Source organism: Syngnathus typhle, linkage group LG17 (assembly GCF_033458585.1).
Source record: "Syngnathus typhle isolate RoL2023-S1 ecotype Sweden linkage group LG17, RoL_Styp_1.0, whole genome shotgun sequence".
NCBI lineage: Eukaryota > Metazoa > Chordata > Actinopteri > Syngnathiformes > Syngnathidae > Syngnathus > Syngnathus typhle.
Window position 1 is genome coordinate 2,322,871 of NC_083754.1, and position 24,680 is coordinate 2,347,550.

The 24,680-nt window shown below is 38.5% G+C and overlaps 1 protein-coding gene across 6 annotated transcripts in view; it reads right to left on the reverse strand.

The window, feature by feature from the left end:
• Nucleotides 1-1,104: 1,104 nt before the first annotated feature.
• rbfox1 (RNA binding fox-1 homolog 1) overlaps nt 1,105-24,680 on the reverse strand; it is a 71,364-nt gene continuing 47,788 nt past the window's right edge. For 2 of the 6 annotated variants that reach the window (XM_061303954.1, XM_061303955.1), the window contains 11 exons: nt 20,537-20,827; nt 17,545-17,691; nt 17,383-17,436; nt 15,411-15,503; nt 12,475-12,535; nt 11,771-11,824; nt 10,016-10,160; nt 8,938-8,977; nt 7,422-7,486; nt 5,431-5,506; nt 1,105-3,544 (listed from right to left, as the gene is read on the reverse strand). In XM_061303954.1, coding sequence (XP_061159938.1) covers nt 3,422-3,544; nt 5,431-5,506; nt 7,422-7,486; nt 8,938-8,977; nt 10,016-10,160; nt 11,771-11,824; nt 12,475-12,535; nt 15,411-15,503; nt 17,383-17,436; nt 17,545-17,691; nt 20,537-20,827 — 1,149 coding nt within the window. In that variant the 3' untranslated portion in view covers nt 1,105-3,421. Of the gene's footprint in view, nt 3,545-5,430; nt 5,507-7,421; nt 7,487-8,937; nt 8,978-10,015; nt 10,161-11,770; nt 11,825-12,474; nt 12,536-15,410; nt 15,504-17,382; nt 17,437-17,544; nt 17,692-20,536; nt 20,828-20,904; nt 21,088-22,683; nt 22,829-24,680 lie in introns of those variants that run through there. The other 4 variants (XM_061303952.1, XM_061303950.1, XM_061303951.1 and 1 more) reach the window with 4 other exon arrangements.

Here is a 24,680-nt window from a genome sequence, read left to right on the forward strand (position 1 = left end):
ATCACAAATGGTAAGAAAAGTTGATAAATCATGCCCCCTGCTGGTTAAGTAGAAATCCTTCAACGTCAATGAAAACATTTCGATGTGCATTCATAACTACATATTTCCTCGCCAAAGCTATGCAAAAATCGGAAATCAGTAAGATATGTTGTTATAGCACAGTCTCCATATTGAAATAACCTTATTAAAATAACTACAATAATTTGCCAGTATGTAAATTATATTTCCAGCCATTGCTTTGCAGCCTGAGTACAGCACATATGGATTTGCAAAATGCATAATGCTATTAGTTTCTATTTATTTGGTTGTGTCAATGTCTGATTATCTCATGCTATTAATTTTGGATGTCAGACCGATGAACTCTTGTGATGTAGTCATATGACCACAAGATGGTGCATAAAACCAACGAATTAGAAAAACCCCTGCATAGACAGGTCTGCAACCCAACTGGAAAGAAAATGAATACAAAAAATAAAATCAACCTTTCAACAAGAGGAAAAAGTCAATTATATATATATATCTATAATAATCTATCTATATAATTTACAACAATCAGAGTAAAGAGCTGTCAAGTTTAAAAATGTAGTTTGTCTCTCTGCCATGTGACCTGCCATGCATTATTGATGGCCTGTTTCTTAGCTAGTCAGACATAATTAACTTGTCTAATGTGAACCCTTCATCAAATTTAAATATTTATATTGCTTATCTTTCAGCCTAATTACGAGGTAATTTTCTTTTTCTAATTTCACCATTCAGATTGAGTGTAATTCATGTATTTAATTAAATTGAAAGCAAGGACAGACATACTGACTCAAAGTGTGCTTTCACCTTGGTGCATTTAAGATAGTCGAATCTATATGATAAAAAGACATAAATAATTCAGAGTTATTTTATGTAACTAAAAAAGATTAAAATCCTTCCAGACTCATTAAATGAGGGCATTATTTTACCCCTCTAGAGAAATAAAATACATCCCAGGGAAGCCTAACATAGTTTTTCTATACAACTATCTATTTTCTCTTTTATTCAGTCTTGGTCCTCCACATGAAATAAATGAGCTAAAATACTGCTTGGTACGTGCAACACTACACTCCAACATAAACATTTGAGAAAAAAAAACTTTATTGATGGTTATTGACAAGTGGAAGAACCATAGTACATGCACATACAATGACAGTGCAGGAAGCCTCGTTTTGAACCACAACACCTACTGGAAGCAGCACTTTAGATAAAGTAGTTACAGAATCAGACATTCAGCATAGTGAAGACCTTCAAGTCATCCCGTCTCATCGTCATTCGCAACATTTCAACCAGCAGAGCCAAAGTGCTCTGACGCTTTTTAATTTGCTGCCTTTTAATTCGGTGCATCTGAGGATTCTAATTTGTGATAGATACAAAAGGGAAGATATGTGTGTAACAACACCACTAAATGGGAATATTTGTAAACAGAATGTGGCGCAAGGATTGGCTTGCACCATCCAAAGTCTCTTTTTCCCCAAATAGTGTCATTCAGAAGCACTACAGATTGATTCCATCAACTTCTATGTACATCATTAATTAGCTTGTTCACAAATGATTTACTGTTTTTCTTTTTTAATATGTATATAATAGTATATAATATTCAAACAGTTATGCTTCCAAAGAGATTGATAGTCTATAAAAGTAAGCTATGTCACATTAAGAATAACATAAAGAGCAAATTCAACGGAATAAAAAAGGAGGAAAATTTACACCTACAGCACTGATATGTCTCAGATTTATGTGGAAATTACACCTTACATGTGCAAAATGGTACATTTGACAACGTAAACAAAAGAGCGTATATACTGTCGAACTACAATGTCATTATTTGTAAAGACTTGCTAGAAATCGCAACGTGACTTGATAGAAAAGGAGCTAGCTTGCCCTAACAACCGATCTAATTGGCTAAATCTAAAACATTATACCATGATGTATTTCATATAAGATAATATCTTTACTGCACAGTTCAAATATCATACATTGTTTGATTATAACTTCTTATCCCTCATGTTTTTTTTTTTATTTACTGGGGAAAAAAAAGCAAAACCAAATGAACACTTAAAAAAGATAAAATACACTGCAAAATATATACTTGAATTTTCTCCAGCAATATAAAAAAATGATCAAATATACCAAGCGATTGGAAGTTCCTATTAAAAAAAAAAAAATCTACATTCTAATAACCATCGCTACCCAAGACAAAAAAGGATTAGCTGCAGTAAATTGCTCAATTTATGATTATGTCGAAATTTATCAGGAGTATTCTGACTTTACCTCTCAGTCACATCCAATTTAATTATCTTACCTTTTTTTTTAGCTTACAGAATAATCATTGAATGAACAAATATGTACTTTGGAGGCCGTGGCAGATGAAACCACATTATTTAGTCGGTAAAGCTACAATCTGAAAACCTTCTGGCTCACTTCTGAATCTTGCTGGCATTGCTTATAACTTAACATTCACATTCCAATCCAAATTTTGGATCATGACTAAGTGACTGCAAAACAATTTACAAATGATTCAAATAATTTAAGAGAATCAAATAAATAATACAAACAACAAGACATTTACTACAATGACCATAATAAAACTGCACAGTGAAATGTAAAGTTGAGGTCAGTGGAAAATAGCTTTTCCTCAAAACAAATGAGATAAGAAAGTCATGATCTTCAGATGATGGAGTTCGAATAATTAGCAAGCCGTTGCTTCTCGATGCAGTTTTTAATGACCCTATCCGACCCGCCAATGTTCACAAACACTCAATTTATAAGACAATGTTTTCGAAACCTCGACATGATTCCAAACTGCGTAAAAAAATGCATCGGTGAAAACGAGTAAGTGCAAAAGGATGCAGAAAGAAGAAAAAATAGCTGTTGACAAGCCTAGTCCCTTTAAACAGACAAAAAAAGCTACTTTTTCTGTCATTTTTCAGGAATAAAATCATAAGATTGTGCGACTCATGCTTTTTCATTGGCAAGTGTGGAAAAAAAAAATTCATAATAGCTGTTATATACAATAATATCTATCAGATAAATAGTTCATCTGTGTCCTAATCTTTAACTCTTAACAATGACTCTATTAGTACCATGGACACAATTTCTACAGCTGAAAACGATGTTTAAATCTTTCCAAATGAAAACCCCACAATATCAAAATACACAGCACAAAATATCTTGAGGTATAAGATGAAAAATATCAGCTGTCATTTTAGTCATAGATTTTTCTCTCTCTTAGGAGATGCTGAAATGATGCTTAAGTTGCATGTATTGCAATACCCAGGCCTCAGCAATGTCTCTCTTAATATCCACACACACATGCATACACACACTCGCACGCACACACACACAGACGCTTTCTTCCTATCCAGTTGGAAGGTTGTGTTTCAGTTGGGAAGTCTTGCTAATAGGGAGCAAAGCGGCTGTAGCCTCCCCGGTATATACTAGCCTGGAGGGAGGACAGCACAAGCCCTACGTCGTCAACATGGCTCCGTGTTTTGGCATCTGTCAGAGGGGTGAATGCATTCTGAAAAACATGTTCACAAGCATCCGCACATATAAAAACAAGACATTGTAAAAACCATTGTAAGAACAAGCAAGTACAAAAAAAAAAAAAAAAACATGCAGTGCAATAGCAACTAGAACAACACTTGCAACATTACCGTTTTTTAGCAGCGCATGAAAAGACCCATGAGCGCAGCAATCGTCATGCAGCATGCACAGCGAGACACTTCATGCCAGGGGGACATGCCAACAGCTATGTGAAAGAAATCCAGTCAATATAACTGTTACAAATTGGAAGGATGGATTAAAAGAAAGAAGGGTCATTTGACAGAAAATGTGAATTCTGACCGGGAGCATCGATTGAAGATGGATTATGCTGGATTATGCCCGGTAAAAGGTTATTGAGAAGGTTGAGATGGATCCCAAGTAAAATACCATATTTGGTGTGTTATAAATGTCAAAAGAAAAATCATTTATTAAGCAAAAAAAAGGGGAGGGTGGAACAAAATAACGGAAATATAACAAAACAATTCTTGATATATAATATTTAAAATATAAAAATAGTTGGAGCATGGAATACAATTGTTTGGACCCTGGGTAGAAGATTTCTGAATTGAAAAAGCGCTTTGACATATTTGTGATGTGTTTGAATCCATAAAACAAAAATCAAACGTACCTGTTGCACAAACAAGAGCAATGTAACTCGAAATAAACTTCACAAAGTTTGAATGCATGTTTATCACTAACAGTTATTTGCATTCCAGTGACATAACTTTACACAGTTTGAGTCATATACATTATATGACATACCATTGTTATTTCTCTTTGGTTTGAGAGAGCAATTGTGAGGAATGATCCAATTTGAATACTCCTCTGACCATTTCTCACTCACTTCTTTCTCCCTCACATCCTCCCTGTGGCTGCAGCGCCACAGGAGATTTAATTATCAAAATGACTAATTATCTCATTACCAAGGAGTGTGGAGTGAGGTGGTATACACCAAATTAGAAATATAATAACTAACATGGACTGGGCTGCCAAAGCATGAGGACATTCATCACGTTTTACAGGCGGGATTAATGTGGCATTTGGACTGCCGTTAGCAGCGCAGACAAATTCAATTAAGTTTAAGTGAGGATATGTCAGCGCTGCAGAAAAGCTCTGCACAATGCCCGAGAAGTCGGCCAAGGGAAGCGAGCCCAGAGCAGGCCCGTGAAGAGAACTATGCAAAATAGTATAAAATGCTTAAAAGTTTTAAAAATATTAATATCTCAGATATATTTAAAAAAAAAAAAAAAGCAAATTCCAAAATAAAGATTGAATTTATTAAACGGGATAAAGTAAGTCTTGACATGATTAGTTGAATCAAGAAATCCTCTAAAGTGTGTGCAAATTTTTGTTTCAGGTCATATAAAAATTATTTTTCTATCTACCAATAAAGAAATGTTATGAAGACAAAAGACAACAAATTTGAACTTTTAGTAAAGTCTTCCAAATGCCCCAAAGTTGCATTATTGGCTATAAAACAGAATTTAAAAAAAAGATCTGGTAACACACGTGTGCATGGAACATGGCCACAAGCCTACGTTTGCTGCTCCTGCTCCTGCTAAACACAACGGACTCATAAGCATGGACGCAATTATGATGATGAGCTCATTGTAATTTACAAATTGGGTCTAAAAGCCCAAATGGCCTAGAGAATGATCAGCATGATTTTGTCATTTCCCTCATCAGTGAAACAAAATGTGATAATTGGCCATTTAGCCTGCATTATTCCCACTCCACTCCTGCATGCACCTCTCACTTCAATGAAAACACAATTAAAGCAAGTGGCATGCACAGCAAAAAGATGAGCTGAATTCACTATTGTACATTCATAATGGTCAAATTAGGGCATGGCGGCCTTACCATGGCACCAACGCTGTATGTGGCGGCTGGAGTGAGTGTGTGGTTGTAGGGATCGGCAGCATATACTCGTCCATAACTACGGCAAAATGGATATAGATGGCCAACTTGATCAATATATTGCATTTCAAAACAAAAACTTCCAATTTTGAATTGCAATTCCCCAGAAGAAATAAATGAATTAAAGTCTCTTGATTAATAATCAAACACATCATTTGGAGCAAAAGGGGAACATGTTAATGACAATATGCTTCCTTAAAATGTGATCATTCAATGACTTTGAAAGTCTTTGACACTCTTATATTATGTTCTTAGATTAATTAATGTATTGAGTGTAAGACAAAATAATGAGAAACTCTCTTTGAGGTACACCCTAGCTTATAAATCTTTCAAGTAGCTCATTAATGAGCTACTTATCCTGAGCAGTACATGGCATGCTATTAAAAGTCACTACAATAAAATGGAATCATTTAAAAAAAAAATATATATATATATATATTGTGCAGTTACTTTCTGGGGAAACCATTTTTTGTTTGTCAAATATCTAAAAGCATTAAGGTTTGCTTAATAGAAAAATTCACAATGGTTGTCTGTCAATAGATTCCAATTGATTAATATATCCCGATCAATCACTCTAAGTACAATGTGGTCCCTCGTGACACAAAAAAAAACAATGGACGGACAATATAATCCTTGCAGGATTGCAAGTTGGCGATTTCACACCACTACAAAAGCACAATGGAAAACCAGAAATTGCTTTTGCTATCAGGAGTTAGCCTTTATTTTATTTGATCTTTTTTTGTATTTCTTATTTAAAAAAAGCAAATGTCCAAAAGGGTTAGCCACGTAATCAATCATTGAGGGAATCCATTTGACATATCTTATATTTAAACAAAACTACAGAGCCGCTTTTGCTTACTCCCAGTCATGCTGTCTGACCAGATCTCCCCTCCGCCCATCCTCCTCACGTTAATCCTCCACGATAAGAGCCAATCAGGGGCCAGGGTGTGTGCTCATAATTGAACAGATTTGCATAGCAGCCCAGTGGTTGAAGCGATTAGAAATTAATCCCGATTAGTTTTGGCCATTGCTATTCAACAGCAGCACCCACCCAACACTCGCACTTCTCCCAGTACTGCATTTGACCTATCTTATCTCATGGTGCAGAGCCCGAACTCATCATCAATGTGGATGTGTGACAGTTATTGGAGAGTGCGTTGCTAAACCGCAACTGCTACACAAATTCCAATGCAATTGATGTCAAATGGAGTTTTTAAAAATGACCCTGAGGTGAAAAGATAAACAGCCTCCATAATATCATTTGCTGTATTATAAATACATTTTCATACATTCATTTTCCCCCGGCTAGGGGTTTTTAAGTTTTTCCTTGCCCTTTTGGGAGCTTAAGATCAGGGGATGCTTTGAGAATAATTGTCAATTTCTGTCTATGTGAAGCCCTTTGAGACTGATTGTGATTTAGGGCTATACAAATAAACTTGACTTGACTTGACTTAAATATTCAATGATTTACAACAGAGTAAAAGTAATAATTGATTGTAAATGTCATTTTGTTGGATAGCAGAAGGGAAGGTTCTGGCTATTGTCAAAGTGTGACACAGTTCTGGGATGATGCGTTGCACTCCATGACAATTATTTTACAGTCCTGATTTGCACGTGTGTGTTTTAATTCAACCCCGGTGAATGCATGTCTGCATGAGTCATTGCATTTGCATTCATTTGTGCACAACGTAAACTAAAGTCGGGTGAGGACTCACAAAGGCAGCTATTGCTACGTCCCCTCTGTGACCCTTGTGGATTTAATATGACCCACATGGTGCCACTTTGGCTCTGTACAGATGGTAACATCAAGCCACAGGTGTGCAAACAGCGGTCCGTCCGCACACGGCTTGGTTAACAATCATCAGCGAGTTGTATTTCCCAGCTCATTTGACATCATAACACGCCTACTACGGTCGCTTACTCTGGAATCTTACCTGTCACTGTATGCAGCTGCTGTGGCAGCAGTAGGTTGGGCAAATCTGTAGGCAGCGTAACCACCCTGGAAACACACGTCATGTGACTTTGTGAAGACAATTGAAGACTGTATTTTGAATAAATGACAACTCATTTCTGCATACTTTTTGTTATTACCGTATTTTCCGCACTATATGGCGCACTGGATTGTAAGGCGCACCTTCATGGCCCATTTTAAAACTTTGTCCATATATAAGATATATACATTTGGCCCGCGGGCTGGACTTTGGACATGCCTGCTGTAGTGGCTCAATATTGGTCCATATATAAGGCGCACCTGATTATAAGGCGGCTTTTGAGATAATTGGAGGTTTTTAGGTGCGCCTTATAGTGCGGAAAATACGGTGAGTAGAATTAAGGCAGGACTCCGGACTAACTTTATTTCATTTTATTTCATTTAATCTTTTTTTTTTTTTATAAGGAGTTGTAGCAAGCACAAGAACAAGGTTTTTTTATGAATAGGTCCAGCTGTCTCTGCTCCATTCTCAATGACTGTATGTCTGTCCTGACACCAGCGATGGATGTATTATTACGGCTATAAAATGTGAAGTCGAATAAAGAATAGTTCGAATGTCCGATGTGGCGGAATGAACAGTCTGCCCCCTTTAAGCGAGCAACCATTGTAAACGTGTATTGTCACTCATGGCTGAGTGACGAATGGCGGTGTGTGTGTGTCACAGTTGGTGTGGTCAAGGTTTGACCACACAGCATTCAATCTAACGTGGGAATGTTGTCATCCATCAAATTTACTGATGCGTTGACAGGTGGAGCAGGACGCTACTTGTAGGCACCATTAAGTTATTTAACTTGCAGCATATCTATGTTTACATTTTCTTTCCCCGCAGTTGTGTGTTTTTGAGTAAAAGCCAAACATATTAGAGTAGAAGCACCCGCCATGTTTCAAGAAGTCATTTGTATAATTAGAAAGGCTGAGTAAAACACATGAGGTTTAGATACTTGTATTTTAAAGACTCACATGGGAAATTTAGCTTAATGCTTCCTGAGCACTTACTCCAACAGTTATATTACGCTTATGTCACTCTCGCAACACGGTTCTTTACCCGGCCCATATTCCTCTCTTAAAAAAATCTGTCTGAAATACTATACGTGTATTATTAAAATGAAATCAAATGTAATGGTTCCACATGATTCAAACACCTCACAGTGTAATGGAAGTGATTTTTAGAAAAAGTACCGTACTATATCATCAGCCAAATAGCATCATTCCATTTTTTTTTAAATGATTCTCCTCCACAGAATTTAATAGCACTACCAAATGAATTAACAATGTCTACATAACAAATACTTTAAATCTTGCAGTACCTAGAGAATAGTGGTTTCTTCAGAAAGAAGCTCAAATGCCAGGTTAAAAGAAAAGATGATTAATTGTGGCATTTGTTTGTTCAAAGCAAATACCATCATGTGAGGTCAGAGATCCCTGTCACATGCAATGTCATACCAGTAAACAATACTTACATAAATATCTGCACCATAAAATCCATCCTGGTAAACAACACTGTAGAGGATGCAAACACAAACAAACAGACACACAATAAAACAAAATAAAACAAAACCATCCATATTAGTGCATGTTGACATGCAGGCACTGGGCTGGCTACCAACCAAGACCCATGTCCACAATCCAACAGAAAGTAAATAATAAATCCAGAGTCAAAGGGGTGGGGGGGAATACAGCAAGGCACTCATATCTAATGGTTGAATAAGGAAGCTGGGAGGGTTGCATGAAATAATTTTTTTTTGGGAAGAATCGGGTGGATATTGGAACGCTAAATATAGTTACTGAGCGTTGTTGTTCACTCGCAAAGTAGATTCCCACCAAGGTTATAATGGTCAAATAAATCTAATGAAATAGCAAGAACTTAAATTGAAGAAAAAAAAAAGTCAATAAAATCTGAAACTGTATTTTGCGTTTACATCATTCGTTCAGCTTCCGGATCCTCACGAGGGTCGCAGGCGTGCTGGACCCTTTATTATGATCATCTTGAAATATTTCATTTCAATCTCCATTTTAAAAAAAAGAATCCCAGCCAGCTTCCTTTGGCTTGCAGGTATAAAGAGGAAAAAAAAAATCAAAACACCAACAGAATGGTACAAAATTGCATCTGACTGCCCACAACACACAGCTCTCCGGAGCTTTGAGCAACAAAGGATCCACAAGAATTGCTGGAGCCAGCCGAGGAGATGTTTTATTTCATTTGGGTAAATGGGTGCGCTTAGAAAAGAATAGTGGATGACATCCCATTCTGACATTTTACTCAATCACACCACAGTCCAAGGCCAAGTTGACAGTAATTTTCCATGACTCCATAAAAAAGCAAGTCTTGGAGCATGCCTATTGGTTAATTCAGCATGCTATGAAAGTGGGCCACTTGGTTATCACTGTGACGCAAAGCTTGCATGCATTGCTTTGCTGTCTCCGAGCATTGAGTTGCAGGGCTTGCCGTTTGAGTGAAACGAGAAAAAAAAAACCATCCAACTAAAGGGAGTTAAATAACAACTGAACTGGATTAGTAAAAAAAAAAAAAATGCTCACCCTCCATAGGCAGGAATATGAGGAGGTGGCGCGGCCGCTCTGAATGTGTTGTAGACTGTCCTTCCTCGACCTCGTAGGTGGGTTCCTCTGTAGGCTGCGGCTGCTGCTGCTGCTGCACTGGCTGCTGGGTAGGGAAACCCTGGCACTGGGGAAGAAAAAGAAAAAAAAAACAAGGCAAAAATGGCGTAAAATGAACAATTAAGTGCACCGTTTGAACCTGCACATCAACTAATTGAATGTGGCGCAAAGTGATTTAAAGCAAAATCCGACTGGTAATTCAAACCTAGTGTTTTTGTGCTTTAAATAAATAAATAAATAAATAAATAAATAAATAAATAAATAAATAAATAAATAAATAAATAAATAAATAAATAAATAAATAAATAAATAAATAAATGAATGAATGAATGAATGAATCAATGAATGAATGAATGAATGAAATTTTTACACAGTGCACACAAAAGAATAAAAATAAAGTTGTAACAAAAATAAAATGAATCAGGCTGAACATGACTGGAGTACATAGATAAGATAAGAGATGATGAATATAATCTTGTTTGAAGGAGGTGAAATGCAGGAAATGTCGGAAATGTCGTTGATCCGTCCGTCGTGTTAGAGGTGCACGGTTACTGTTATGAACTTTTTTCTTTCATCTAAATAGGGAAAAATGACACGTGTCATTTGAGGGCAAGATGAGAGAAGGAAGATGGAGAAATGATATTTCCTTGCCTAATTATGCAACTCTTCAAAAGGGAGATCTAATGAAATGGTAATAGAAACAGTGGAGCATTCATTGACCTAATGAAAAATGGAAGGTTTGGGCCAAAGGACAAGAGTTTGTCAAAGAGAGTGAAGGAAAAGACTAAGGCTGGTAATTGTACCTATTCATCTTTTGTCATCTTCATTTAAAGACCTCATGCCATGGCAAGCATGATAGTTAGACACTAATATGTTTTATCACTATGACTTTGATGTTAGCTCAAATTTAGGGCTCAAAAGTGATTGTATATTATGATCCAGAAATATACCTTTTTATATAATTTGATCAATAACATTAAAGAGAATTTTCTTTTGAAAATTAATTCATTTGACTGATGTGAGTATTTGGCAGTTGTCATTCGAATTGTAATATTTAAGCACAAAAGGTTCTTAAGTTATCCATGTGGACATATTGACAAACTCTCATTGATATTTTGGATGTTTCAAATGTGAGACAAAGAGGATCGATGCAAAGCCATTTTGTGATTATAAGAGCAGACGGTGATTTATCTAATGACTCCGACAGGGAAATAGAAAATATTGATTTCCAAATATATTTTATATACTTTATTCTAATGTCCTGGGGAACAACAGGCAATCAGATTCTCTTCCCCCCCTGTCCTTCATTTGCTGTATTCTTATTTTCTTATCTCGGAATCCAGTTATTTTTCACTTTAATGACCATCATTAATGAAGGAGTGGGAGTAGGATTCTGGAATGACAAAGGGAGTAGCAAAATGCACGTTTGTTCTTCAGCAGAGATGACAGTCTGTTGTTATATTTGCGTAAATCAGCACAGTTCTCATTCTATAAAAAGAATTTGCCTGGTTGCATGTTGCTTAGGAGGAATGCAGAGGAGGAAGAGGTGAGCAAGGTTCACATGGGAGGGAAGAGAAGAGAAACAAAATCGATACTGATGATGGAGGATTTGGGAGAAAAGAAGGGAGGTAAGAAGAAAAGAGGAGGAGCCTAATTGAGAAAGACACGCCCCCTTACCTGCATAAAATTCGGGGCTGTAGACAGCACTGACCACTGGATTCAACTTCCAGCCTGACAAATAGAAGACGGACAATACAAATGATCTCAACTTTTAATTGTCATAGTAGCGAGATGAGGACTTTCCTGTTTGCTCAACTCGCTTCGGCTGATTTAAAAAAAAAAGGACTGAGAGCTAAGTTTAAGTTAGACTCCACATCACTTGGCATCATGAACACTTGGCAGATCCACGGCAGCAAGTCCATCAAGGACTTTATAAAAAAAAAAAGTTAAATTAAATGTTTTTTTATGATAAAATAATAATTATTTTTACGGTATTTTTCTACATATTTCTTTCCCAATAACGGCGTATTTTGATTGCAGGCAAGCGTGCAGAGTAACAACAACATCAACAATTGACACCTGCTTCGTTTCAAGCTTGTGGGAAGACATTCGCCGGCATCCATCATTATAATTCAGAGGAATATGAAGATAGACAGATGGCTCAAAACACCTGGCGTGAACTATCCATCACATTACAACAAACATTGCTCTTTTTTTTTTTTTTTTTGCTTTTGTGCGGAACAAGTACCACTGTCAGACTGAAAGAATGTGAATGGAAAAAAAAAATCTGTTTCAAATATGCAAAGTGCATTTTTTTTTTTCATACTGCCCACCTTCAGTAGGAGCACATTTAATCATTTAGTAACATGAGGTAATCTTACCATTTGCATATGGGTTGACAGTCTTCTTATTTGTCATTACTCGGGCAGTTGCATTGTTGACCTACAGCAGGTAGAGACAAAACTTCATGAGATAGCTGTAAATAACTGCTTTTAAAAGTCTGCCTCATGCATTGCTCCCTTGTGTTGTGAACAGAGAAACATTTCAAAAAATAAAAAGCAGCACACTCCATCATGACAAACATTCATGTCATTTGTGTGTTTTCACAGTTGCAACCAGAACCACTGAAAAAACACATCCCAAAAAAAAAATTAAAATCACCTTTCCTTCCCATTTGCATATTTTCCATTATTTTTAACATGCGCTCCGGTTAGAGTGACATTTCAGTAAATATAAAGACAAAAGTAATGAAAAAAAACCAAACAAGGATGCATATTGGCAGTTTGGCTCATTTTGTTTTGTAAACACACATGCATGCAGAGGGCAGGGGAAAAAAATGAAAAGGGGTGAAAGAAAAGAAAAAAAAGAAAGAAAATTCAATGTGGCGACAAGGAAGAAAATATGCCGGAAGCATTATGCAACATCCAGTCAATCTTGGAAAATGACATAACTGTGATGAAAGCACGAAAAATGCATTCACACTTGGACAACTTGCATGAATTAAAACCCCAAAGAACATCCATACTCCAATCAAATCAATCAACCATTCAACTCATTCCAAAATTCAAATCAAAGTGAACAGGGGGAAATTAAAATGCAGGTGCATTATCATCCTCAAAGCAAAATTCACAAATTATTTTCCAACAATCTCCGATAGATGTGCAAATGGATCATGTCTCAAGTCAGTATCGCTTGTACACGCAATTCCAGGAGGACACTCAAGTGAATGGACATGTACGTTGTCACTTAAGAAAAAATGTCATTAGACAGCATCAACCCAACCACAATTCAAAAAGAAATGTCACGTGAGATTTAGTGTTGCAAACGTTCAAGAGAGGAAGAGAGAGAGAGGAAATGCTGGCGGAACGGCTCGCTCGCCCACACTTACCATTTCCCAAACCTTTTGGCCCCGCCCACTTGTTTGTGTACTGTTACCGTTGTAACTTTGTTGGATGGGGCCCTAAACAAGCTACCATTGGAGGGATGGTGGGGGGGGAAGGAGGGGATGAGAAAGGAATAAGCATCATCGTATTCAGGCGGCTAAGAAAACGTTGCAATCATTACTTTTTTTTTCCAAGCATATTCCAGACCGGCCTTTCCTGTTTCCGTTCATTAGCGGGATCGAAACACATCAGTCGTTTCTTAAAAGCTAAATCTTGTGCGTGTGTGTTGGAAAAATGTGCGTGCCTAATTCCAACCAGTAGCTTGGTAGTAATCATTTAAGAGTGTATTCATAGTTGGAAAGGCTCGGCGTAGGAAAAACGAAAGCATCTGTTTCCTGGCTGCTATGAAAAAATGGCTACGATCAACCAGTTTGAAAATAGTGCGCATTTTACAATGTCAAGATAGATAACGGAGAAATTCGTGACATCGCAGCTGATACAAAAAGAAATTTCACATCAAAACAATCCAACAATAAATATTTTTACACACTTTGTTTCTGCGACTGGCCAACAACAATGGCCTGATGTTAAAGATGAGTGTCGGAACACGACGTCAACCTGATGCAAAGAATTATAGAAAATATACCAACTATTATTTTCGTGTAAAATTGGCCCGGTGCCTCACCAACCATCTTACAATCACAAGTACAGTCTTAAAAACAATTAAGGCCTCTGGGACAAGACCGTCTGGAGAAACCGAGCAGTTGTGGTTATAATTATTTCCTCTCAATCTCTGATTGGAATAATGTTCACATAGTTGGTAGAAATTGGATTCCTTATATCCCAAAATTCTGCATATGATTTCACGCAGCATTCCATCTGTTGAAATTCAAAAAGTCAAGGTGTCATTTCCCGTTTGACTTGACATGCTTCTTCTTCCCTGGGAGGATGAAGAGAGACTCAACCATGGTACTCGTTCGGAATCAGAAATGACATGGCGATGCCACTTGGAAAAACGAATACAAGCTCAAACTATCTATTCGGCCTTCAGCAGCTACTTTGATTGATGACAAATAACGTTAGTCGTGTTTATTTTCCATATTTGCTGTATCGGCAAAAATGTCAACACTATGTCCAGCAACTCATTGCACTCAATTCAACCCAAAGACCAAATGTGCAATCGAACTATCCCCAAAGAAACACATACTTGCATTTTACAAATGTTCTGTCTGCAGAATTAAAACAAAAGATTCCCATTTACACAGCAGCAAAAAAAAAAAAAAAGTGCACACCAACTGCTTGTCCTCCTCTATAAAGTTGTATTTTAATGAAGAATAAAAACAGTTGTGTTTTTCGAAGCAACAGAACAGTATCCATTTTCATTCTTGTTTTGACATGGTGTTTTCCCATTTTCATTAAAAATGATCTCGCGGAAACGTGGACTAAGTCAGCTGGGAAAAGCTCAATTTTCCATGTGATCCTGAACAGGAAATATGGTCGAGAGAGAGAAGATTGATTTTTCTCTTTTTCTTCGCAGTATTTGGGGCCAGCAAAAAAATTCAAAACATTCATGTTCATAAATGTTTGGGCAGTTTATTAACTCATTCAGTGCCATTGACGGTTATAGACGTCAAAGATATGAACTGGCTTGGCAATGAATGAGTTACGCATGAAGTAAGATGGATGTTTTTGAAATAAAGACAAGAAATAAAAGCAGTCTGCTACTTTACTGTAGATGTGTTTTTTGTTTTTAAACGATAAGCAGAGACAAAACGAAAAGCTTGGATGACTTTTGAATGCCATTTGGCAACAAAGATAAGATTGGGTGTTGTGGTCGAATGTCGGACGCTGACGCAAACACTCACACATACATCAATAGGGGACAAAGAGGACAAAGAAAAGAGAGGTGGAAGGAAAGATTTGAACACAAGTACCTCTATTTTACGGCCTTCCACCACAGTGCCGTGTAATTTCTCCCTGGCCCTGTCGGCATCCATACTATGCTCGAATGTTACGAATCCAAAACCCTGCATGACAAAAAGAGCGACAACCTCAAGAACAAAAGCAGGATTTGCACATTGACTATTTTTTTTTCTAATTTTAGCATCAGAAGCTTAAAAAAAGAATTTTAGCTGACAATTGATGTAATAATTATAATCATACAGATATATTTAGGATGTTTTTTTTTGTGTGTGGAACTACAAAAAACATTAAGAAATAGAAAATGGAATCATTAAATGTGTGATAAACTCTTATGGCATTGTGCAAAACAAGTGGCAGACAAGATTAGCCCAAGGACAATATCTCAATGTTGCCCTATTGATCTGCCATGACTTTTTACTTTGATCATTTAATTGATGGGGGAGATATCTAATTATCTTTGAAAACCTAGCACAGGGGTGGGCAAACTTTTTGACTCGGGGGCCGAACTGGGTTCTAAATTTGGGCCGGAGGGCCGGACCAGGAGCAGATGGACGTAGGCGTTGTGTGAAGTCATATAAGCGACCTGTAAAGGTCATTGCATAAAAGATCTTGGCCTTTAGTAGGTAGTAAAGCATGGATATTCCAAACAAGTTTTTTTGAAAACAAATGCATTTATTAACAGCATTAAAAAAATAATAATTCACTAAAAAACTGCTATCAGTGATTCTCATAAAATACGACACTGTTATTATGAATAACAATCGCCATCACTTCAGTGCCTGCAGGTCAGATTAATGAAAGAGGTTTATCTTATGAGATCACATCAAACGGCAAACATTCTGACCAAATATATCATCTTGAAGAATCGGTGAAAGCATACATCCAAATAAAGTAATCAAAACAGCAACACGGTGAGGGGTATCTGAAAATCAGAGCAGAGTTTTAACTCGCAAACACCTGGTAACAGAGGTGAGGAAACGGGAAACACCTCCTTAAAGTAAGCCTTAAGAACTTTACAGGTTAAGATTAGTCGCAAATAAGTGGTGCATCAATGTCCTTGAGCATCCTGCATTGTTTGAAAATGAGAATGGTCGCTAGTTTCAATCCCTGCTATGTGTACAAATCATATTCAAAATGCATTTTTTTACAATAAACTTGAGAGCCTCCCGTTCATTTTCAGTGGGAACAGTGTTGTTGGTCTCCCTTTTTTGCTAGTGCGTCATAGTCTGGAGTAAAATTTGTTGTGGCAATTCTTAGGCGAGATCCGAGGTGTTGGTCCGTTTACCTTGATCTGTGACGGGTTGATGTTGATGTGGCTGAACGTCACGTCGCGTACGTCGAGCCAAATTGGCCACTCTTTTTTTAACATTCGGCACTCACTTCTTTTTTTCGGGCCACTCATTTTAATGGAAGGATTCCAGGGGAAGGTTTGTGGGTGGCTTTAGCGCAAAACTGCATCCGAAAGCTCAGCGCGCGAATTATAAGAATGCTGTCGTCAAAGCCCACGCTCTAAATTCGGGACTGATACGAATAGAGCGAGAGTGCGCCAAGTCCGTACTACTGAGTACGTACGTACACGCACTTGTGAGTGTGCACCGAGCTTTCTGACACGGCTTCCGGTAGTAAATGCGCAGGCGAGCGCTTCGCCATCTACTGGGAAAACGCAGTCATTGCAGGCAAAATGACCAAAAAAAAAAAGTTTAATAATACAATTTGTTCAGGGTTGGCGGGCCGGATTAAACGGTCCCGTGGGCCGGATGTGGCCCGCGGGCCGTAGTTTGCCCACCCCTGACCTAGCACATCCTATAGAGAATGAAAAATATCCTCATCAATACAAACATGCCGGTCCTCATTATTGCTGTTAGTTTATCATTGAGTGAATCTTTTTGCTCTGCACTCAAGCGGTTGACATTGAAAAAGTGGAAACTTCAAATAACAAACGGCAGCATGCTTAAGCAAAAAAAAAAAAAAAAAATCACAGACCTTTGAACCACGTTCGTTGAAGATGATTTCCACATCTAAGATTTTGCCAAATTGCTGTTATTAAAAAAGAAAACAGTCACTTGTGAAATAAGTAGCTGTAGTCCATAGAAACAAACCGATTAATTTACGTACATAAATAGATCATTGACATATTATACTCACCCCAAACATTTGCCTGAGGTCTGGATCTCTGAACCTGAAGGGGATGTTGGAGACATGAAGTCTTTTGGGTTGGGCCTTGCTGTCTGTGCTCTCAGGTACAGTCTGTGTTGGTGGATGACTGTCTGTCTGTGCTGGGTCGTCTGTCTGCTGGAGAACACAATCAATTACCAAACTGCCGGGATGAGAACATTTGGAATTAGGGTTGGCGGAAAAAAAAAAAAAATCCATGGTGTCCATGCTCGCCATTCTCTATTTTATTTTTATTATATATATATATATATATATATTATTTCTATTGCAACTTTTCAATTTGCTTTTGGTTATGTAATTTGGCGACCAATCCCAAAATACGTATAGGACGTGAATGTCATTCGAAAGACGAGACAAGTTCAAGCAAAGAGAAGACCAATCATGAAAGTTACTTTATAACATCTGACTACCAGAACTGCAGAATCAGATACAGTATATTGGTGTTGATCCATTAAGGTTATTGATCAGACAGCACTGAGATAATAGATGGCCGTGCACACACATTAAACGAGCATCAACGGCAGCGTTCTTTGTCCTGTTGCTTAATGGTAGTAAGATCAATGAATGCCAGAAGAGATTCTCACGTGTGTGTATGTCATAAAACCTTTTTCTTGCAAACATATGAAGCCACTTTTGGAACACTTCATCTGAATCGGTGTGTAACAGAATTTTCTGGGGGGGGGGGGGCAAGCAGCTTTAGGCCCAGCAGTCTTCCACACAATTCCTAAGTATACATGGGAACACGAGAAAGAGTGCACGGGAACATAGGCAGCCACAACTGCCATCTGTGTGAGGCGGCAACATACGCCTACACTCGCTGCAAAGACGCAAAACAAACAAACACACACACACGGAGCATCTCGTCCTGTTTGGCACCACCAACTGATATATAAAGTGAGGACAGGCTTGAGGCAGCTTGTTCTATGGCGTGTTGCGCAAGTCAAACTGAGACTACGGCAAACATTGTCGCCGGTGACTTCGGATATTGTCTTCTTTGTGAAAACAAACCCGGTTTTATTTTGACCCAATAAATATATTTTTATTGGCTTGAGCAACTTCTCATGATGGTGTCCACCTCTTCATTGAAACACATTATTTATTCAATTCTATATCTGCAATAAAAATATCAATACACACAATTTTTTTTGTGTTGTCTGTAAAACTGAATACTTTAACATTACTTATTGATGAAATATTGTTGGCCAAGGCAACTTAAAGTGACATATTTCAGATAAATAGTTTCGAAATGTGAACTTAACTCAAGATTATGTATTGTATATGAGCTAATTTCCCGTAGCTATAAACCTAGAATAGAGCGAAGGTGCACCAAGGTCAGGTCGTATCCAACCTATCAGATTGAAAAATCCCTTCACTGCATTTGAAAGCCTGAGCAGCTTCCACATGGAGCTATTGTGACTCTATATTGTAACTCTTATTGCTACAATTCCAGCTACCATCAGCAGAATGAATTGGACGTTGCTGCACACATGGAAACTTGGGACTAAAATGAGTTTCTGGATAGATGGAGCTCTGCAGAGATGTTAACAGCAATAATACATTACAGAACTCACACACAAAATACTTTCCTTACAATAAACCAGAAGTTAAATGATGGTTATCCATAAAAACTAGGAATCTTCTATTTACAGGTTTACGTGTAGTTTGTCTGGTATTATAACGGCATGCTCCTGTAGATCAATTTTAATAATATTCATGTTTTATTAAATACTTGTCCATCTTATGTACCGTAATTTTCGGACTATAAGTCGCACCGGAGTATAAGTCGCACCAGCCATAAAATGCCCAAAAAAGTGAAAAGAAAACATATATATGTATATAAGTCGCTCCTGAGTATAAGTCGCCCCCCCCACCCAAACTATGCAAAAACCCGCGACGTATAGTCCGAAAATTACGGTAATTTTCGGTTTAGTCACTGCAATGGTCTTTTGCATCCTAAAACAAGATACATAACTGACCCAGTTACAGTAGACACGGAGTTTGTGTATTAATATCACCAAGTAGCTGTTTTCAGCTGTTATTGCTACCTTCATGTTATTTTGGGAATCTTACTCATTGCAGGCAGAAACAGTGGAAGAAGTGCGGTGAGTGAAAGCTACACCCAGGAAAAATGAGAAGGCGATAGACAGAGAGAGAGGGAGAGACGTGGCTGCAGAGCTGAAGAAAGGAAAAGAAAAAGAAAAGCAGTGAGCTGATGTGGGGGAAGGAGCAGAGCAGACAGCCAGACTGGAAGGGAAAAGCAACGAGGCCTCCAGATGGTTCTTTTAGCTGGCAATTGTAATTTTTTTTTTAAAGTACATTCTACAGTCTCCTGTATTGTCATTAAAATTATTTTAGTTTGCGGTAAAAGAATCCATACAAGCTCTCCTATGACACATAATGTAGAGCTTCATTTAAAATATAGTAGCTTGGAATTGTGTCATCTTTTCATCTTGCATTGAAATGAGCTTTTTGTTTTGTTTTTACATGCAAAATGGTTCTTTCTTCTAGAACAAAGACAATTGTGACATGCAGAGACAAGAGATTACAATATTTGTGATCAAAGCAAGAAACCTTTGTAACCTTGAACGCCATGGAAGCCTCTGTAGGGACGAGATTATCATAATCAGGCATATTTCATTAATTTTGGATTCATTTTCTTTACAGCAGGGGTTAAAAAAGTGGTGCAGAAGGGCACCAAGTAGCCGCCAGGACCACATAAATAGCTTGTGGGCCCAAAAATAAAAAAAGAGCTCTCTCACTGATGTGAATTCATTGGTCATCCCAAAAGAGCCATTCATAATGGCCAAATAAATAAATATTGATGTAAATATTAATATGAAACTGTCTCCTGGCCAGAGTTCCATCCAATGTTTTCAAATGCTCACCAACAGAAAACAAAAACAAGGTTGTGGATAAGAGCAAATTCAAAACTTCAAAAAAAATCCATCCCATCATTTCTTACTGTGGCTGTGCCGGTGACCGTCTGACTTCCGATGTTGGTCCCATTCTGGTCGCTGTGGCTCGGTGTGGACTGGTACATGTTGAGTGGATGGTCACTGATAGAGGCCTGAACCCCGGGGTAGTCTTGGGGTGCAGGATGCTGGTGTGAGTGTGGATGGGAGTGCGGATGTGGGTGAGGGTGTGAAGCTGTGAACTCTGTGGTAATGCCATTCTGGGGAGGGGGGGCAAACTGGGCTGATGGGTAAGTCTGGGCCATGGATGGATCTGGGGGAGTGGGTGTCTCCTGGTTACCCTGTGTAGAGAAAGAAATACGTAAATTGTGCACAAAATGAATGATGACAACCAATTAACAAAATATAATATACATACCATTTGGATAACTATATGAATGAGAATTTTGTCGCATGCTGTATTTTGTTGCAGTGAGTGAGGGAAAAGAGAGAAGGAGTGATGCAGATGGTAGGTCTTGGCTAAATGCTCTGCTGTGTAATAAGAACCACATTTAGAGCGCTGAAATATGCTTAACGTGGCAGAGTAGCGCACACAAAACCCACCCACCAACCCACACATCCATACACGCACAGGAACAGGCACACGTAAGCGCACACATACGCGGGACTAGAATACAAGCGAATGAGAACTTGTCTGTAATACTCACATTTGAAATCACAGCTTTACATAAGTTTAACTGTTCTTAAAATCGATTTCCCCCAAATCCGTGGGAAGAGTGACTTTCTCGGTGAGAGCCACAAAGATCTTGGATGACCATGATCGTTAATTTTGCCACTATGATTACAGAGTACCGTAATTTTCGGACTATAAGTCGCGTTTTTTTTCCCATGGTTTGGGTGGGGGGGCGACTTATACTCAGGAGCGACTTATATACATATATATGTTTTTTTTTTCGCTTTTTTGGGCATTTTATGGCTGGTGCGACTTATACTCCAGTGCGACTTAGAGTCCGAAAATTACGGTATATCATATCCCAGGAGATCCTTTTACTGCATTTGTATACTTCTAGTTAGACGCAAACAAACTTGAGAAAGGGCCAAATCTTTATTGGGAAGGCCCCGAGAATCAGACCATCCAAAATTGACAGAAAGACTTTTGTTACTGAAACAAAGCATCTGAAACAGGATGTGACGCCCCGAGCAAAACACCTTTAAAGCATGCGGGCTAACCAGCAAAGCCATAAAGCTACGGACTCTGGCCGCCATGGCATTGCCTGAGAGCTTGGAGTGAGATTAGACTTATCCAAGCGAGCGAGGGTAGCCGTTTGTCACGCTGCCAAGAACGCCCGTGGTGCACTTTGGATGGCCATGCATGCACCTATGGCTCACTGAACTGAGTGGGCAGCGAGGAAATGAGCCCCATCGCAGCAACCAGCTATTTGCCCAGGGCGAGACGACTGCCTGGCCGCTGACAACTGCCTCTGCGGCAGCTGTGAAAGCATGTCCGTTGCTCGGAAGAAGCGAGACCACTCCGATTTGACAAAGTACAGAAAAATTCCAGTTGATGGTAAAAATATTTCTGCCTTGGTTTTCCACAAAATAAAAGTCTTATTTTGGTCCATTCATAGTTGTTTCATCTTTATACTGTCCACCACTGCACTGGAATTGAAATAAAATAACAATTGTCAATTAAGTTTGACACCTGTACTGAGACAAAACTGAAAAGCAACATCCAAATGCACCTGAGAACTCCAAATCTGTTATTGTGGACTTGGGACTAGATCACTTTATCCAAAATTTTCATTCTGCATCCAACTTAGCATTGACACAAACATCCCTTTCAAAATGACCCTTTAAATGTCAAACTTGCAACTACTCTTTCACTCCCTCTCATTACCACCTATTGACTCCTTGAAGCTTCTACACACATGAAAATGTAATAATGAGGCTCACTCGCATGTGCGCACGCTTACACAGAGACACACACACACACACACACACACACACACACACACACGCCTGCAAAAGCAGCATGTAGCATGATGCTTTCTGCAATCACAGCACAATATGGTGCAAGAGTAGCCGAGACAATAAGGAGAGAGAGAGATGGGGAGAGAGAGAGGGTGAGCGAGCGAGGAGGAGGGGGGGGGGTGGGGCAAAGAAAGAAAAAAAACATGTACAATATTCTCAGGGGTACCTGCTCTACCATGTCGTCTCTGCCTTCCAAGCACATCCAGCTGTGCTATAAAGTCCAGCCCTGCAGTGTTTGCCTACAGCTAGCATCTATTATGGATAGCTTTGTGTACGTGAGTGTGTGTGTGTGTGTGGGTGTGTGTGAGTGAGCAGCAGGAGGAGGTGCTACTGGGAATGACAGAAGCATTCCTTAAAAGTGCCCTTTTTTTTTTCTTCTTCTTCTAACTTCTGCTTGCAGGTTTTCCGCCCAAGGTCTAAACTATAGTAGGTATTATGGAAACCATTTTCAGGCATGATGGACTGGATGCTACCCCCCATTACTTTTCCATTTTGAAATCATTCTACAAATGGAGTAAATCATTTGGGGAACTCCGTAAACATTTCAAATGGATAAGCACAGCATAGGTGGTGTCTTTTTTTCCTTTTTTTTACACCAACCATTACATTACACTAAATAAGTTGCAAAGACCTCCGACTTAGAACACGCCATATGCCAGTGAGGAGGAAGATGGAGAAAAACAGTCAATGCAGAAAACCCCCTGCTGGTACCTTCTGAGCAATCCATTAGCTGATGTAGATGTGCAGATGTGATGGATGAAACTCCAAAAGCTCTTCAGTGGATTGTTTTGCCATTAAATAGTCATTTTCAGACATCCCCGACTTGGTACGCCACCAACCTTAGCAAAGCTTTACTACTACAGACAACGAGTGGCATAAGGAGAACGAAACTTGTGAGCTGCAAATTTTATCGCTGCCAATTTGTAATTATCTTATTCAGATTACTTTACTGTATTGCTTTTGGAAAACTTCTTTCTGCTCCATTTCATTCAAGATCGGAGAACATTTCCTATGTGGCGTTTTTTTTCTTTTATAATGACTGAAATAAATGATGGAAATGAAAATGATATCGCCCATGGGAATCAATGGAAACGAACATATAGGCATTATAGAATAGTTTTGAAATCAGAGACTACCGTAATTTTCGGACTATAAGTCGCACCGGAGTATAAGTCGCAACAGCCATAAAATGCCCCAAAAAGTGAAAGAAAAACATATATATGTATATAAGACGCTCCTGAGTACAAGTCGCCCCCCCCACCCAAACTATGAAAAAAAACACGACTTATAGTCCGAAAATTACGGTAGTAAAAACTGTTCAAATATTCATGGTAATAAGATTCGCTCGCAATATATCTATTCTTTTAAAAGTGAAACATTTTGTAATTGTAGGATTGACGCATGAAATCGATGCACTATTTGTCTGGGCGGGCCACATAAAATCATGTGACGAACCGTATCTGGCCCCCGGGCCTCGGGTTTGATATCAGCGACAGATAAAGTGTGTAATTTAATTCTCATCTTTTCACTTGTCTTTCTTATCTCCCCCAACATTTTGCAACTCATCCTACAGACATACAGCATGTCTCAGCCTGGAAATGGTTATGGTCCACAAAAAAAAGGTCAGCAATAAATCAAAACCCAAATGGAGAACCAGTACACAGAGACTTGTGCACAGGTTTGCACATCTACACACTGACAGTGTATCATCCACAGATCAATGGCTCACTAAACTGGCATGGCCTTCTGACTGCCTGATGGGCCGGACACACTAAGATGAAGGGAGTTTGCTTGAGAAGGAAGTGGATGCACAGCTGAGGTAAGGATGGGATCAATCCTGGCCTATGTGTGTGTGTGTGTGTGTCTGTGCTAGATGCATGTTTATATTGGTCTTGTAGTTGACAGATGGTTTGGGATGAGATGAGGTAAGGTGTGCTACAGAAAAGAATGAAGATTGAACACGCGTACACACACACACACGAGCATGCACACACACTCAGCCTCTAAATGAGTCAACCAGACTCCCACTATCATCCTCTCACCATCCTCCACTGAAATTTAAAGAGAAATGTGATTTTTATTATACCTAATTATTTAATATTATATTTTATATATTTTATGGGCCTGAAGAAGGCCCATGAAATATATCAAATTACTTTTGAG